Source organism: Calidris pugnax, unplaced genomic scaffold (genome assembly GCF_001431845.1).
Source record: "Calidris pugnax isolate Ruff unplaced genomic scaffold, ASM143184v1 scaffold14, whole genome shotgun sequence".
Classification (NCBI taxonomy): domain Eukaryota; kingdom Metazoa; phylum Chordata; class Aves; order Charadriiformes; family Scolopacidae; genus Calidris; species Calidris pugnax.
Genome location: NW_015090793.1, coordinates 5,672,990 through 5,689,374, shown reverse-complemented (window position 1 = coordinate 5,689,374; position 16,385 = coordinate 5,672,990). Strand labels below are relative to the sequence as shown.

The following is a 16,385-nucleotide window of genomic DNA, read 5'->3' as shown; positions in this document are numbered from 1 at the left end:
GGGGGTGGGGGAGGCGGGCCCGTCCCGGCAGGTGAAGGAAGGGGCGGGCGCTGAGGCCCGGCGGCCGGGCTGCGGAGCGGGGTCGAGTGGTCCGGCGTGGCGGCTGCCGCCGGCGGAGCCGAGCCGAGGCGAGGCCGAGGTAAGTGCCTTCTCCTCACGGGATCAGGCGGGGGCGGTCCCGCTCCCCCCCCGCTCCAGTCACTCCGCTCCAACCGCCCGTCCCGTGAAGGAAACGGGAACGCGAACGCCAACGGGGAAGGGGCCTCTCGTGTGCCCGCGTCCCCCCCACTCCCGCCTCAGCGCGGTGCCTCAGGCGCTGGGGGACCCCTCGGGTGTTGAGGCGCTCGGGAGCGGCCGCTTTCCCTCCCGTGGGCTTTCTGCCCGCTTCCCCGCCCTCGGTGTCCCCGGGCACCGGGCAGCCCTCGCCGCCCTGAGGGGGAGAGCGGGAGGGCGCCCGGTGTCTCCCGGTCCCGTCCCGTGCGCTGACGCCTCCCGTGCGGTCGCCCGGCGGTGGGAGGTGGGACGGGGATCGGTGAGGGTCCGGCCGTAGGGGAAGGAAAGGCTCTTCGGGGTGGGGGGGAAAGAAGCGTAGGTGGTTTGCTTCAGGAAGGAGAAGGTGGGAGAGCTGCGCTGCTTCCCCACTGAAGCTGGGCTGTGGCTCCGGTGTGGGGCTGGGAGCACTAGCAGTAATTTCCTAGCAGATTTCCAGTGATAATGTACATTAAAGCATGAGGCAAGACTTTTTAGAGATGAAATAGGGAGTACGAGTGTATTTTTGACAGCATTTTCTTAAGTGTTGCCATCTTCTTCAAGCTGCCTCAACCCTGGAAGCCCCTTCATCCTTGCTTGGGCCACACCGTCACCTCTGTCTGGGTTGGAAGTTCCTGTTCGTCTAGAGATGTGGGCTCTCTGCAAACTGTGTACTGTCCATCTTGTGTCAGCAGAGAGCAAGGACACCTGGCATGTGTTTATTTAACTTGTCAGCTTTTTATCGCATAAGTGGCCGGTGCAAATTGGTAGCACCTTAAGGGTACTGCTGTCCGGAGTGAATTGAGAAGGTGGATGAGTGCTTTCCCTCCTACCATTCTGTCTGCTAAGACCTCTTTTCTTAGGTCTTGGTGACATTAGCGAAGAATAACTCAGTGGTGGGACTGAACTGGCTTAGCACCCTGTCTAATTAGCGGATGTCAACGAGCCTTTCCTGCTGGTGTGCGCTCTGGCCGGCCGGCGCACGGGGGGACGGCAGTTTCCTGTATAAAATTAGTTGCATTGAACTGGTGTGTTTCCTACTGTGGAAACCAAATTTCCACTTTCACTCTGCTCTTAGGGGTTATGAAACAAATTCATAATTATACACCTCTTCTGTTTATTTCGGTTGTATTTGTACAGGAAATGTAGAGCTGGAGCCTCTGCAGTTTATTTCATTCACGTACCTCTTTCATGCTACAGACAAAAGTAGAATTAAGTTGCTGTTTTTCTTTTAGACATGTTTCCCTTCCTGTTGCTGTATTTTGGAGCCATCTTGCTGTTGCAAGAGAGCAGATTAATAGATACCCCTTGCCAATATTCCATTACTGAGGAGTCAGTACTGGGTCAGCTTAGCGGTGGGTTAAATGCTGTTTCCTGTTTGTAATTTTTTTGTTTTAAAATCTCCCAGCCCTCTATAAACTTCTCCACAGCACATGACAAGCTTCATGCTAAAACACCTGGAAAATAAAGAGCTTTTTTGTGAAGTTATAAAGGAGGGAGATACAGAGACACCAATTCTGGGAAAGGTTTAAAGTTTTTAAACTTATAAGAACGAATACACCAAGATAAATTCCTGCTGGCACCTCAGGCAGGGCTAAGTGAGAATTCCTGTGTTTGAGGCTGATCTGATCAGTTGACCCTGAATCTGTAAGCTCTGCCAGGTAGATGAATCCTCTGTACCTCTAAGACCAGACTAAGACCAACCTAATTTTGTTGTTAGAAAATGTAGTTAATCTACCAAAGAACCCCCCACCCAAACCCAAAGCAGGGTGCATGAAAAGTCTCCTCCTTCAATTTCTTACTAAGTGGACGTGGAGCATGTCTCCTTGGGTAGGAAACCAAACATGGCAGCCACTTTGGTAACAAATACCGATTACCAAGTAGAAATGGAAATGCATTAACAACTGTTAATTTGTTCTTTACAACACTAGAACACAAACGTGGATGACCAAAAGGCACATACGTATTTGTCATTTTACCTGTAGGAAAAGTGCTTTTGACACTCGAACCATGGTGGCTACGTTATTGGCTCTTCGTTCCGAAGCCCTTAGATTGTTAGTGCATTTATTGCTGTGCATGACAGTAGAGTAAGACTGCAGTAATAGAGGGGTATGAGTTTGAACTTGATGATATTGACTTAGTTGGTGTATCTTCCAGTCTCTTTGGCAGGAGATGTTAGGCAATGGGTAACTTGCGCTTTTGTCAGATTATCCAGCAGTTTCATAAGTTGTTTGGAATGTGCAGCCCTCCAAGTATTGTGTCAATTAATTGTTGCTGGCTTAAGCCCTGATTTTAAAAGTACTTGCAGATGTAAGTAACCCAATTATTTATGAAACTGTTAGTTTATGTTACTGTAGGATCAGGATCTTGGCTTATTACTTCTATCAGAACTTGCAGGAAAGCTCATACCAGCTCAGACTCTAAGCAGAATTGATGGATAACTCTGTAAACAGTGGTGAGGACTCATAACAGTTCCAGGGGACTTCCAGAGCAAATTGGTTTTGTTTGTATTTGAAAGTATTGGTTGGTACAGTGATTCTTCCACAATGCATTTCATTTTCTGATGGGGATTTCTGAGGGAGGAGAGAAAATAACCTCCCAGATGGCTATTCCTCTCTTACGTAGCTAAATGTTCTTCTGGCCTTTTCTTAAGGTAAACTTACTCTGTGAAGGTATTTCCTAGTGACATTGCTTCACATTTGCTTTTGAACCTGTATCGTAGTGGAACAAACAGTGTCTGGAAGGGAGCTGGGAGTCTGGAAAGGGGCTGGGAGGCTAGAAATTGGAGGGACTTAAGACAGCCTCAGAGGTAAGCGGAGAGACACAACACATTTCTGTAAATATGATACTAAATGGAGTGTGCCTTTTTTACACTGTTATCATGTGTACATGTCACTGTTTATTCCTCTAATATTTATGGACCATTGCTAACTCTCCTGTTAATCAGCTCCTCTTCTACTCATCTTATGCTAGAACATCTGTGCCTTTTGCCATGTGTTGAGGAAAGAATTGAAGAAACTGAAGTTTTGATCAGTTTGATCACACTAAGTATCACAGTAAACTTCAAGGAGTTATTTATAGTATCATAGAATGGTTAGAGTTGGAAGGGACCTTAAAGGTCATTGAGTTCCAACCCCCCTGCCCTGGGCAGGGACACCTCCTACCAGACCAGGTTGCTCAAAGCCCCATCCAGCCTGGTCTTGAACACTTCCCAGGATGGGGCATCCATGACTTCCTTGGGCAACCTGTTCCAGTGTCTCGCCACCCTCACAGTAAAGAATTTCTTCCTAATATCTAACCTAAATCTCTCCTCTTTTGGTTTAAAACCATTACCCCTTGTCTTGTCACAACAATCCCTGATCTAGGGTCCCTCCCCATCTTTCCTGTAGGCCCCCTTCAGGTACTGGAAGGCTGCGATAAGGTCGCCCTGGCATTTATCATGGCATATATATTACAAGCATATGTATTATTAGGTTGTTTGCTTAGGAGAGATGACTCGACTTAGAGCATAGAACACAATTCTCAGTATGCTGTACTTCTTAAGACCAGTATGCTGTCACCACAGTACTTCTCCAAGACTTGTTTGAAGGTTTTTTCAACTTGCTGCTTCTCTTTAAAATCCTATGTTGAATTTCTTATTTCTTTGTTAAAAAGAAAGGGGATGAAGAGCCCACATTTCTTTCAATACATGCAGGAATCTGAAAACTATTTTTCCTGAGGTAAAGGATGAATTTTAAACAGGGCAGTAGGGGATAATGCAGAGACATGACTTCCTATAGAAACAAACCTAAATGTTGTTCATCCCCTATGCCAGCATACCAACATAACTGAAATAATCTATTTATCTTACTTGCATGCCAGCTCGTTTCCAGTAATGACCCAAGTTCTTATCTCTCCCAAGGTGGTGTTATTGCAGTGGTTACATGTATCTGAGTATCTTTTGGCAGAACAGTATTTAAAGATGATGTACAGTGCAGAGAAGGAATTACAACCATTCAGAAATCAGATCTTGGCAATACTTGTGTCTTCAGCTACTGCAAACTTTGTTTTTAGGAGCAGAGAAGAGAATAGCTTGCATGATGGTTGTAAGCATTCCTGTTGTGTCTTCCTGCAGCAGTCACAGGCTGTTTTCATCAGACTAATGCAGGGACACCTAATCTGTAGCTAGGGCTCTCTCTAAAGTAGTTCTGGCAAGTCTTAGCTTTGTGGAAAGTGGACATTCTGGATCTGTCTCCTAAAACAGTTGTGAAGAGCTGAGCTAGATAGCTGGTGTGAATTAAGGAAATCTTTCGCTAAGCTTAGGAATAGCTGCTTGCTGAATTTTATTGCTGGATTAATCTTCGTATCTGTAGTTGCCCAGAGGTAGGGAAGGCAGACCTTTGCTTCCTTACTATCTTATCTTTCCAGAAAGGCTACAGGTAGAAGTCCAAGAATCATAGAGTGGTTAGAGTTGGAAGGGACCTTAAAGATCATTGAGTTCCAACCTCCCTGCCATGGGCAGGGACACCTCCCGCTAGACCAGGTTGCTCAAAGCCTCATCCAACGTGCAGGGTCAACAGTTCATCAAACTATTTCAGCTCTCAGAGTTTGAATTAATTTATCAGTTTCTGTATAGATAGAGCGTAATTTTTGCTCAGTAACGGAGTTAACTTTCACAGACTGGAGCACCTGCCTTTTGTCATGTGGGTTGAGACTCACTCAGCCGGGGTGTACTCATCCTTTCTTTAGTGTGTTCACCTTTCTTTTATTTGTTCACCTTCTCTGCTCCCATTGCCCCTATCCAGTAAGTGTGATGCTGTCTTTTTTTCCCCCCAGAGAGGGGTTCTTTTGGGTTTTTCTCCTTTTTGTCGAAATTGGTGATGCACCTCCATTCTTTCTGTCTTGCCAACTATTTATCTTACCAATGATTTTTAACTATGCTGTGCAGCAATACTGCAATATTCTTTTTGCATGTATGGAGCAGTACTGCAATGATGCTAGAATTCAGGCACTCGATCAGTTTCAGTGAGTTTAAACCCCTACTGACTGATTAGTGCTTCTAGGCAGTGGCTGCTCACACCTACAGCAGAGGAGGAGCAGTAATATGTAGACCAGAAATTTACTGAAAGACCCAATTCTTGTTGTTGGCTATTAGTATTTGATGTTATGGTTCATCTCCTGCCTTAGAGCTAACTTGTAAATTACCAGCACTCTGACTTGATGCTGATTACCACGTTCGTTTAAGTGATTAGTCCCAACTTGCAGGTAGAAAAATAACCTGCGTTTCGGAGTTCGAATTATTTTCCTCATTCTTGCTTCTGACAGAACCTGGAAAGAAAAGGCTGGGAGAGTCCAGAGGCACCAGTGTGCGTGTCTGGAGCTGTTGCTACCTCGGAGACCGTTGTTTGTCTAAGAGTTAACAAGAGGGAGAGATGATGGGAAGTATGCTGCAAGACTCATCATGAAAGGTGATTTAGGCATAACAGAGACATGACTAAAAGCAAAAGATTTCTCAGGAGTTTGAAGCAGATCCAAATAAACAAGAGAGCGGGAGAATAGTAGAAGGAAGTAGGAAGATTTAGAATTCCTAGGTTAGTACTTGTATGGTCAAAAAAATAAATATAACATACTGGGTGATGGAAATGTAGTTGCCATGAATGAGGTTTTTTTTCCTGTTAGGGCATGAATATGAATTTAGATTGGGCTTTAGTGCCCTGAACTCCATTGTCACTGAGTGTAAATGCACTTTTTCATTGTTCAGGTTAGCCAGGCTAGAACTGCCAGCTGAACTGTGTCTTTTGGTGTTATTCTGCTTTAACAGATGGAAATAAGGTCAGGTCTAGTTTACCTGGCAGTCTTCCTATTTAGATGAACCATGAACCTGTGCTGTGCAATTTAATAATTAATCCTTAAACAAAAGCAAGACTTAATTCTAAATGTTCTTAAATTGAGGTGACTTTAAATAACTGCAGCTTCATCTTGTACTAGCAATGAGTTTTTTATTTAAAGATATGCAAAATAAGAACCAAGAACCCTTGGAGGAGGGAAATCGTACTTAAGATGTCAGTTTCCACTTTCATATTCAGTTCTTCTCCAGACAAACGAGCTTCTTACTCTCTTGGAGAGCTTTACTTTGCTGAAATCAGTCACTGAGATGTCTTTATCTTTATTTATGCAGCACTTTAGGGCAGCGTGTCAGATCCTGAAACAGATTCTAGTTAGTGTAAAAGTGTGTGTTAGTCATTTTGATTTCTCATGTCATAGCTGCTTAGTAACCAAAAAGGAAGAAGAGAGGTGGAAGTAGGTGATGTTGTGAATACTTTGGTCTTGTCTGGTGAAATACGGCTTGTAAGGCACACCAAAAAAAACCAACCAAAAAAACCCTGTTTGGTAGGAAGCTTTGTTTCCTTGTTCTATTTTTAACTTCAGCTACTGTAGTGATAGACATTAATCATCATTCTGGAAATGGTCATTTAAATAAATATTTGCATATTTTCCTATTAAATAAAAGGTAGTTTATTGAGAAGGGGAAAAAAAATAATTTTAAGTGTCTTGCGAACTATGATTTTTGAGGCTATATGGTGTTGAACATATAGAAGTAAAAACTAGATTTGATCTGTAATTTCATTTCAACATCTGCATCTAATTTTTATAGATCTTATTGATCTTATAATCAAAGTTAAAATCTCTTTGACATGGTCCTTTATCTCATGTTTTATTAGTTCCCTTAAATTATTTTACAAGACTTACTAACTTACTGTGCTTCTTAATATTCTGACATGAGTGAGGGAAAATTTCTCTATGGTGTGTTTGTAAAACTTGTTAAAACTCTTCTATAAAGTAAAAAGTTTTGGTTTAAATGCCATATTCTTACAAATTTCACCTCAAAGTCTATCTAGTTCCCCTTAACTTTAGGAGAAGTTGCTTGCATGCATCTAAGTGCTGAGGTTAGCATTCAAACCAGAAGGTATTAATCTTGAGAACCTGCAACCAAATTAGAGGCTTAAATTATTAGTGTCTAATCTTGTGACAACCCTACTAAAAAGAGTAAATCATTACCTTGATGTTGCTTAACAGTAATTCTATTACAACATGTCACAAAATTGTTTGTTTCTCCAAGCCCAAGCTGGAACTTGTTTTACACTCTGAAGAGACTAAGTTCAATGTATTACAGTTGCAAAACAGTTATTTCCTCTCTTATCTCGGAGCACTGTGGTGTGATTCTATTGCAGAGATGGCACAGGCTGCTACTGGACATTTTTCTTTCATTAAATGCACTTCTAAACCCTTTACACAAATCTAGCAATCGCAGTGTTTTGACCAAGGCTACATACTGAAGTCAGCTTCTGGTATTTTCTTCTACTAGTAAAGCTGTACACTTTAGATATATAGGCCTGTGTAAGAGCTAGTCTTCTTTCTTTTTGTTGTTTTCTTTACCTTCCTGTAAGGATTAGCATTTTTTCTACTTTACGTCCTGACAATGGTGTGGAGAGAAATTTAGCACAAAGAAACCTAGACTACAGGTCCTATTGACAGATGAAAGGCTTATGATGAGCTGCTTCAAGACTGACCTGATCTGTAGAGGTGACTAGTCAAAATGAGGCACTTGGAACTATGTTCAGGCAAAAGAGTGACCTGACTTGCACAGCTGCTGAGCATCTGCAGCTCTTAATTGCCTTTAATCAGTCAGGCTTAAACATTCAAGCTTTCCACTGTAATTTTTCAGTCAATCAGACTCCGCTCTCATGGCAAGTAGGTACGTTTCCAATCCAAAGCACTGCACAGTTTTAAGTGAGAGGGGTGGGATTTGTGCATACAGGCTTTTGTATGCCTTGCATGGAGAAATAGGCTTTCTGCTGTTGAAATGGGTATACCACCTGTAGGACCATAGGACACCCAATCCTGTGCAGTCTTTGTGGTTTGGAATCTAGGAGAGAGTACTTACCTTCGATTTCCAACTGGAGACTTGCATCAGGTCTGTAAATAGGTGAATATACTCAGCAGAACACTGACCAGAAAGGGTTTTCTGAAAAGACAGAACACCCATAGCAACAGTGGCAACTGAGTCTTGTTATAGGATTAGTGGTTCTCTTCCCCCTAAAGAGCTGAAGAAAGAAAACTACCTTGAAGAATACTGGTGGGATTCTATACAACGGAACTGGGATCCTAGATTTAGGAGAGCTCAAACAAATAGTAAGATGATGCATAGTCTGCCCCTAATTTATTCCAGTCCCACCATCAATAAGCTCATGTGGGTACTCTTACTCAGGAGTAAATTAAGCATGGCAGACTGCTGGAATTATGCTAGATAAATACTTGCTGTGTGACTGTGCAGTTGGAGAGAGGGGGAAATTTGGGAGGGAAAGAGGAATATTTTAAACACACTTTTCATGTTTAAACTAGGATAACAGAGTTAGGTACCAGTTGTTAGTGTGGTGTTGGTCAGTCTTCCTTGGTTGGTTTTTTTTTCTTTTTAGTTTCTTATTGTTGGGTTTTTAGGTTTTTGAGCAGCTTACAAGTAAAGACCAAATATGAACTTGGTCTTATACTCGGGCATGAGTCTACATAAAAAGCAAATACAAGCCTGATGTGTTCCTAATAATTCTGTGTAAAGAAGAAGATAAACTATACCACTATTTTATTTAAGCCTAGTGTCCTACGGTCTGATGGTTTTATGTTGGATATTTCAGCAACTTCACCTAGAAAAAGAAGGAACTTGTACTAGAATGAAAAGCATTAAGGATGGTGTTCTGTAGAACTGCCAAAATACCAAAAGGGATGGTGAGTCTTGGAGAATAAATTCCTTGTGTTTCAAGCTCAACAGTTGCATCTCCAACAGAATGGATTGAAAAAATGATAAAGAAAATCTATATAACATTCCAAACCAGCAAAAAATTCAAGCTTTAAGATGTCAAGTGTACATAGCAAGAACTCTTTCAAGATCAACAGCGTATACTTTAGTCTTAATACTTTATGGTGTTCTCTCTGTCCTTTCTGACTTAAGGCTTATTTTTTCGCATTCAGTTAAACTATAACTATTGCAGTCCTTACACTCATCCATGCCAGCTGCTGGTTCTCTGGTAGACTCTGTAGGAAAGGAAGTGGCACTGGAGCAATGGAAGTGAAGCACAATGATTTTGTTGTTACTTTTCTGTTACCCATTTAAAACAAAAAAAAAACCCAACCAAACCAAAAAAACCCCACTCCAAACCAAGATAAGTGTTTACTAACATTATTGTAATTTTAAATGTCTTATCTGGACTTAAGAGGTAGAAAAGTCTTATTATGTCTTGTGATCATTTTGACTTAACCTTTTAAAAATAGGTCAACTGAAGATTATTGAATCTGTAAATTAATGTTTTTGCTACCTTTCTTTTTTCTTGAGGAGAGAATCCACACAAAAGATCTTTGGAAGAACAGCTTCTTCTCTGATATTTTAATACTTGTTCTTGCTTAGGTGCAAATAAAGATGGATGTATAGTTAGAAAAAATTGGCACAGTGTTATGGCTAGAGTAATCCAGCTGTTCTTCCAAGAAAACAAAATAGCCATAAATGCAAAACTCAAATTGTTAATCAAAACTGTAGTATTATGCTGCTTTGCTAAAGGTGGTTAATTTCAAAGAATGGATTTTATTCATAAATACCCACATGCATACTTTATTTATATACTTACATATATAATGTGTATATTAATATAAACATGCACAGATATAGATGGAATATAATCTGAATAACAGGAGATGAAAGGAGTTTGCAGTTTTGTCTAAAACAAGCTATTTTTCCGGATGTGTCTTTGATAACCGTAAGGATGCTTTTATCTCTCTGGTATGAGAAGACAAGGTGAATAGTCAAATCGCGTCTTGTAATTTTGGGGCTTTAAGTGATTCTTTGGAGCAAACAGCATGCTTAGTCTATCAATGGTGTATCTCCTTTGGTTTATTGTATAAACTTGTGATTATATAAAAATCTTTGCTAGCTTGTGATGATGCTAAATTTAGAAGTATTTTATAAAATTTTGTAGACAAAATTTTTCAAGTATGTATGTACTAGAATTTTAGTTTGAGGAGTAGGGACTGGTAGGTTTTGATCTACTGGAGATGTACATGACAGAAATTGAAAATAAACACTATCTTGTCTTTCATTAAAATAGTGGCTTCCTAGTTAGCATTAAATGACTAGAGTGCTCTGAAAGATTGTCTGGAGGATATTTTCTGGAGGAAGGGGAGGCTTTTCAGTTGGAGTCTAATGCACTTCTAACACTTCCTAGCTTACCTCTAAAGCTGAGAGTTCTTTTCATGGCTGTAGATACTATCTCAAAGTGTAGATGTGTATTACAAACACATGTTTTCAAGTGCAGTTTTTTTAGAGGATGTTAAGTGTATCAGTCTGTATGGTTTCAAATGCTATATAAAATGTCACAAATGCCATTATATTTTTTTAAAGTGTGTAGAAATAGCACTTTCTTCCTTTAAGCTCAGCATTTGTAGACCTTTTTATTTTGTGGTGCCCATATTAGCACGCAGCTGAATCAATGCAGCAGTGATATGTGTGATCTGTCACTTGGCTTGGGTCTGGGTGAACTGATGTTGTATTTACTATACAAAGATGTCAGGTTTGATTACTTAGGTTGAAACAGGACTAATCCCATTGACCCAAATTCTTGAATTTGTCTTTGTGCAAGTGAAATCCAGCTTCAGCTCTTCATTGTGTACAAGTGACTCATATTTAGAATGCCTTAAGAATATCTGGGATGTGTATAGCAGGAAGATAATCTGTAAATATTGTAAAAGCTTCTGCTGGAAAGATTATATGCTCCATATGTAAGAGTAAACTTGAATTTTATGGAAATGAACTTGGAAATGAAAGAATGCTGTACGTTCTTCTTGGGGATAATGGCTGTTAGTTGTGGGCAGTGCACAAAGCATAAGCTTTTGGAGGGTGTAAAGAAGAGTGCCCTTATATCATAACCAGTTTGTGTCTGCAAGGAATCTGGCTGCGCTGTTTTGAAAGAGCTTTTCAAAAGAACTTTTTAAGAAAGAATGGTGCACAAAGGCAATGCATTCTTTGTAGCTCATCTTGCTAAGATTAGTAGGGCTGCTGGAGTTTATAACATATAGCATTTCTTTAATAACTGTATAGATATGAATTTTATATATATACTTATTTATGCTACGTGTAATAAATAAAAATACATTTTGGAAGTGAAAAGTCAATGAGGCCAGGAGTTAACCAAACGTTCTTTGGATTGGCTTTGATGTGACCATAAGAATGGAAAGAATAGACAATGCTATTAGATGTTTAAGCAAGGATTGGGAAAGAAGCAAATTCTCTAAGGTAGGTTAATGTGGTGCCAAAAAGCATCTTCAAATTAAAGTGGGGGAGGAAGAAATAATCAAACCAGAGAAGAAAATCAGGTGGAGAAATAATCAAACCAGACTGTAAAGTGTATGTAAAAGAATTACAGACTTCTAGATTCAGATTTTGGCTAGAATAATTTCCTCTTGTCCTATCCCTGGGCACCAGTGGAAAAAGACTGACCCCATCCTCTTGACACCCACCCTTTATGTATTTATAAGCATTGATCAGATTCCCCCTCAGCCTTCTCTTCTCTAGAATAAAAAGACCCAAGTCCCTCAGCCTCTCATCGTAAGGGAGATGCTCCAGGCCCCTAATTGTCTTGTAGAAGTAAGCCCATTGCATGTGATTATATATTTTCAGGGTTAAGTGATACGAAATGACTGTTGCCTCTTATATCCTCCAAATTGAAATTGTTTGTTCTACTGTCTTTCTGGCACAGCCTTGCAGTGCGCATTTGTTTTAAAACTAAAATCTTGACCTAAAATACCAACTGTGCGTGATCTGGTGGTTAAAATTTAATTCAGCTTTTGTAGAAAGTAAGCATTAGCTTTCAGAAGTTCTTCTTTGCAGTGTATGTGGGATTTTTTTGGTTGTGTGTTTTTGTTTTTTAAAGAAAAGTAGTATTTACCCAAGTGATGAAATACTGTAGCCTTATCCTGGTTATTGTAATCCATGCTCCTACCTGTTTCAGTCCTTTGATTTTAGTGTTTTGGATGAGTTGGAAGTGGGAGTGGCAAAATACTTAAGCCTTTCTCCTGCCTATCATTTAGAGAAGTCCCTATCGTGATTTAAAAGGGAACAGTCATTGGAATCCAAATAAAGAAACCTTGTTTCTGGTACACCTGCTTGTGTGCATGAGGTTTTAAGCACAAGGAGCTTCAAAGCTGTTGGAGGTGGGGACTGTCCATTAGCAATACAATTAGAAGTTGGGCCTTCTAATTCTATGAATTACCCGTGCATGGTTATTAGCTTATTTTGAGATTCTGGTTCCTAGTCAGAGTTTCCAAGTATGAAAAGAGCAAACTCTGAGATGCTTCACAGCATCACAACGAAGAAGCCAGCTCCATCTGCTGTGTTACGCAGCAGTGAAGCGTAGAGTGAGGCTTTGCGGTTACACTTTGTCTTCAAATTGTATCACTAGCCTCTATACAAGCAAAATAAAAATAGGAAATATTTGTCTCGTTTTGTTTTCCTAGGGTCTGACAGAAGCTGAGCTTCCTCTTTGGTGCTGGCTGCGGCCGTTTGCCTGCAGAGGTAGGTTTCTTTAAATACAAGGTTACTGCAGTCCACCAGAAGAGGGACACGCAAGCTCAAATGGCTCATGGGTGACGTGACCAAAGGCTTCCTCTAAACCAGGGCTTGCTGAATTTCCTTAGGATTCAATTAGTAGCTTGCTATTGAGGGTAGCAATAGAATTTAAAAATTTACTAGTAGCAGGTTTTTGCTGATAGACATTCAAAAGGACTTTCTTTATACATTTTATGAGTTTTTGTTGGTTTTAATATCCTGCTGCAGGAATGTTTTAAAATTGCTTATATTTGGTAATTTTTCTGTTGACTTGCATATACACTTACATGAAATACTCTCTTTAACTGGAATTATTAGTCTTGGACCTAAGTTTTGTTAGTCTTGTACAAGCACAGTACACAATTAAGTAATGGATGTTGTACGTCTTGCCAAAATGCTTTAGTATCAGAAATGATAGAAAATTATGAATGTAAGTGTAGGCCTCTAAGGTGGGGTTTTCGCCTTTCTTTTTTTTTTTTTTTTTTTTTTTTCTTTCCCATTACATTTCTGATATTGAAAGTAACCTTTAAAATAATCTGGTTTGTTATATAAAGCAGAAATTGTAAGGGTGGTTTTTGCCTTTTTTTTTTTTTTTTTTTTTTTTTCACTTGAACCCTTGATATTCTTTAAATTGGTTTAAGTCAAATTCTAAGAAAACAGAAAAAAATATTTCCTAACAACTAGGAATAACATTTCCTAACTTTATATGGCAGGAGGTCTGCTGGTTAAGTGTACCTATCAAATATGCTTTATAATCAGTAATGGGTTTTTGACTTCCTCTTGTAAATTTCTGAAAACCTTTATTTAGCTGTTGCTTTTTCTAAATACCAATGCCCTGCCACCTTAAAGGCTTAAAGGTGTTTTGACATATAAGTAGAAATTTTGTCACTCAACAGTTCTTCCTAAATTATCAATTATGAATACATTAGTGATAGAATTGTATGCAAGTCATCACAAACCAGCCTAGGGATAAAGTTGTTTCAACTCTAACGTTTTGGAATCAAAAACTTCTGCCAGGGAAATAAATAATTTGTGGAAACTCCCACTCTAAGTGTCTACGTGTATTTGGGGAACTCCCTTTGCAGCTGTCTGCTGCACAACTGTCTGCAGGAACAGGACTCTGGCAATCACGTTTGTACTTCTGCCTAGTTACATGATTTTTTTTTAAACTATGTTCTGGTTTAAATTGTTTTACAAGCACTGATGAAAGATATCAGTTAATCATAACCACAGCTGCATTTACAGCCTTTTTTACAAGGACCTTGTATATAGGTAACAGTTAAAAGGAACACAGAACCTTCCCATCTGGTTTGAACAGTAAATGAGCATGGAAGTCTTGTCTTGGTAATGTCTCCTTGAATTTATTTTAAAGAAATGTAATAAGCAGCAAAAATGTTTAATAACTTGCCCTTTATTTTAAGTGTTGCTTATACCAAGCGTTACTGGTATGGTCTGACAGGCATAGATTTGACACATAGTTAACTTGCTGGGAGAATGCTCCTGTACAGTTCTGAAGGGCCTTTTGATTCAGTAGAAATCCCTTGAAATTAACTTGAAAAAACTACTCATAATAAAATTGCCAACATAGAAATTTGTGCTAGGATAGCTGTACTGATTTTAATTCAATCCTTATTTACATCAGTATTAAGTCTTAGGTTCTTTTTCAAGGCTAACTGATGTAAGAGAATCTGTTAAATGATGATGTTTTTATATTGCGAGTTTGCAGAAGGTTCTGCCAGCATAGATTTTTACAATCTATGTGTGCACCACAAATACTTTGTGGCTGTCTTTTGATCTATAGACATTTAAGCAATATATGACATGAACTATATCCCCAAATCAAAGTCAGTATATCATCTTCTAGGATTTGTGCCAAGCTGTTTTGTGAAACAACCAAAAAAAGTTACGACTTTGTTTTAAAATTGATACACTCTTTCTCTGAAGTATGGATTGCATGTTGCAGGCCAGTGCTGGCTGGCTGTTTTGAAGTTCCAAGCCAAAAATATGTCCGTAGATGTTCAGAGCTTAAGAGCAGTGCGGTATAAATAGAAATTCAGAAGTTTTTTGACCTGAAGTGTTTCTAACTTTTGATTGAATGTATATTATCAAGGCTTCAGCTACTTTCTTTAATATATATGACTAATAAATACATTATTAAAGCTTCTTCAGCTCTTCCTAAGTAAGCTGAATGGTGGAGCAATAATTGAAGTTTAAAGAATAAGAATTCTTCTGGCATTGAAAGAGGATTTTGAAAGTTCTGGCCTCACTTCTCTCCTTCGTTGCTGATTACTTTTCTTTTTAATTATTATTCTGCAGGTCACCCATCAGAAGTAATTCTGATGCATGTTTATGCACATTTTCACAGGACTGCCTTATCTAGCAGATGAAGGATTCAGGTGAGTAATTTATCCTTGCTCTTTTGCACCCTGCAGTTGTGGAGTGTACAGTTGACAGATCTATCATCTCTCAATATAATGGATGAGTTTCCACTGTGATCTAGAAACTCGGGACTAAGCTAGTTTGGTAGAATTAATAAAATAATAAAGCACACAATAATCTGATCCCAATTCAAGCTCATTAAAGTCAGTAAAACCAACAGAATGTAGCCTTCTTTAATGCCTTACTATACTGTAGGCTTTTATGGAAATATATAACGTGTGAACTTTTACGTTATTCTGAGTGGAACCTGACTGCTGGAGCTGAAGGAAAGTGGTTTTTACAGTACTTTACACTATCTCAATTTTTTTCATTGTTCCTTTGTTAATTTTTCTGCCTGGCCTGTTGCTGAGCTCTTCTCGTGCAGCTTTTATTTACAGTCCATTCTTGCAGTTTCCTGTAAATTGGTCAGCAAGAGGAAGTTCTCTTGCTGCAGACGCAGCTCAACCCATCAGCTAGACCAGTGAACTTTTACTGGCAAGGACAGCATAGCGCTAGAAGTATATTTTATTGCTCTTGCTTGCCATTAACTAAAGATAAGTAGGGTTGCTTTTGTTGGGGAGCAAGAGCTGTTCCTAACAATGGCCAAAGTGATTGGCTGACTTCCTCAGACATTGACCCTGCTGGAATGAAAACCAAATGGTGGTTTCTGATGCTTCGGTTCTTCCTATTAAGGTGTGAGGCTGCTTCTCACTACTGATTTTGTGGGGACAAATGAAGGTTAGTGGTCTGAAAACCATATAGCAGAGTTCTTTGCCAAACGGAACTTTGCATTGTGAAGAAAGATAAGTTTAATAACCTTTCACTTCCCTGACAGGCACGTTAATCAAATCTGTAAAGATTTTCTATTTCTGCAGGATCTTTATTTGCAATTTTGAAATATCACCCTTCTAATTAATGTTTGGTCTAGACAGTTAAATGGAATTTTCATTCTTCCAAAACTGTGAAATACCTAATTTGTTGTTGTTGTTCCTCAGTGGAACACCAGCTTGTGTGTGTACATGTGTGAAATGGCTTCTTTTCCAACTCAGTGACCATTTTGACAGTGGTGGAAATCACCACAAAAATCAAAAGG

At 39.5% G+C, this 16,385-nt stretch overlaps 1 protein-coding gene across 1 annotated transcript in view; it reads left to right on the top strand.

Moving 5' to 3' along the window:
* Positions 1–42: 42 nt before the first annotated feature.
* SH3BP2 (SH3-domain binding protein 2) overlaps positions 43–16,385 on the top strand; it is a 39,132-nt gene continuing 22,789 nt past the window's right edge. Inside the window, exons 1-3 of the mRNA XM_014936029.1 lie at positions 43–139; positions 12,784–12,841; positions 15,191–15,270. Coding sequence (XP_014791515.1) covers positions 15,218–15,270 — 53 coding nt within the window. The 5' untranslated portion in view covers positions 43–139; positions 12,784–12,841; positions 15,191–15,217. The remainder of the gene's footprint in view (positions 140–12,783; positions 12,842–15,190; positions 15,271–16,385) is intronic.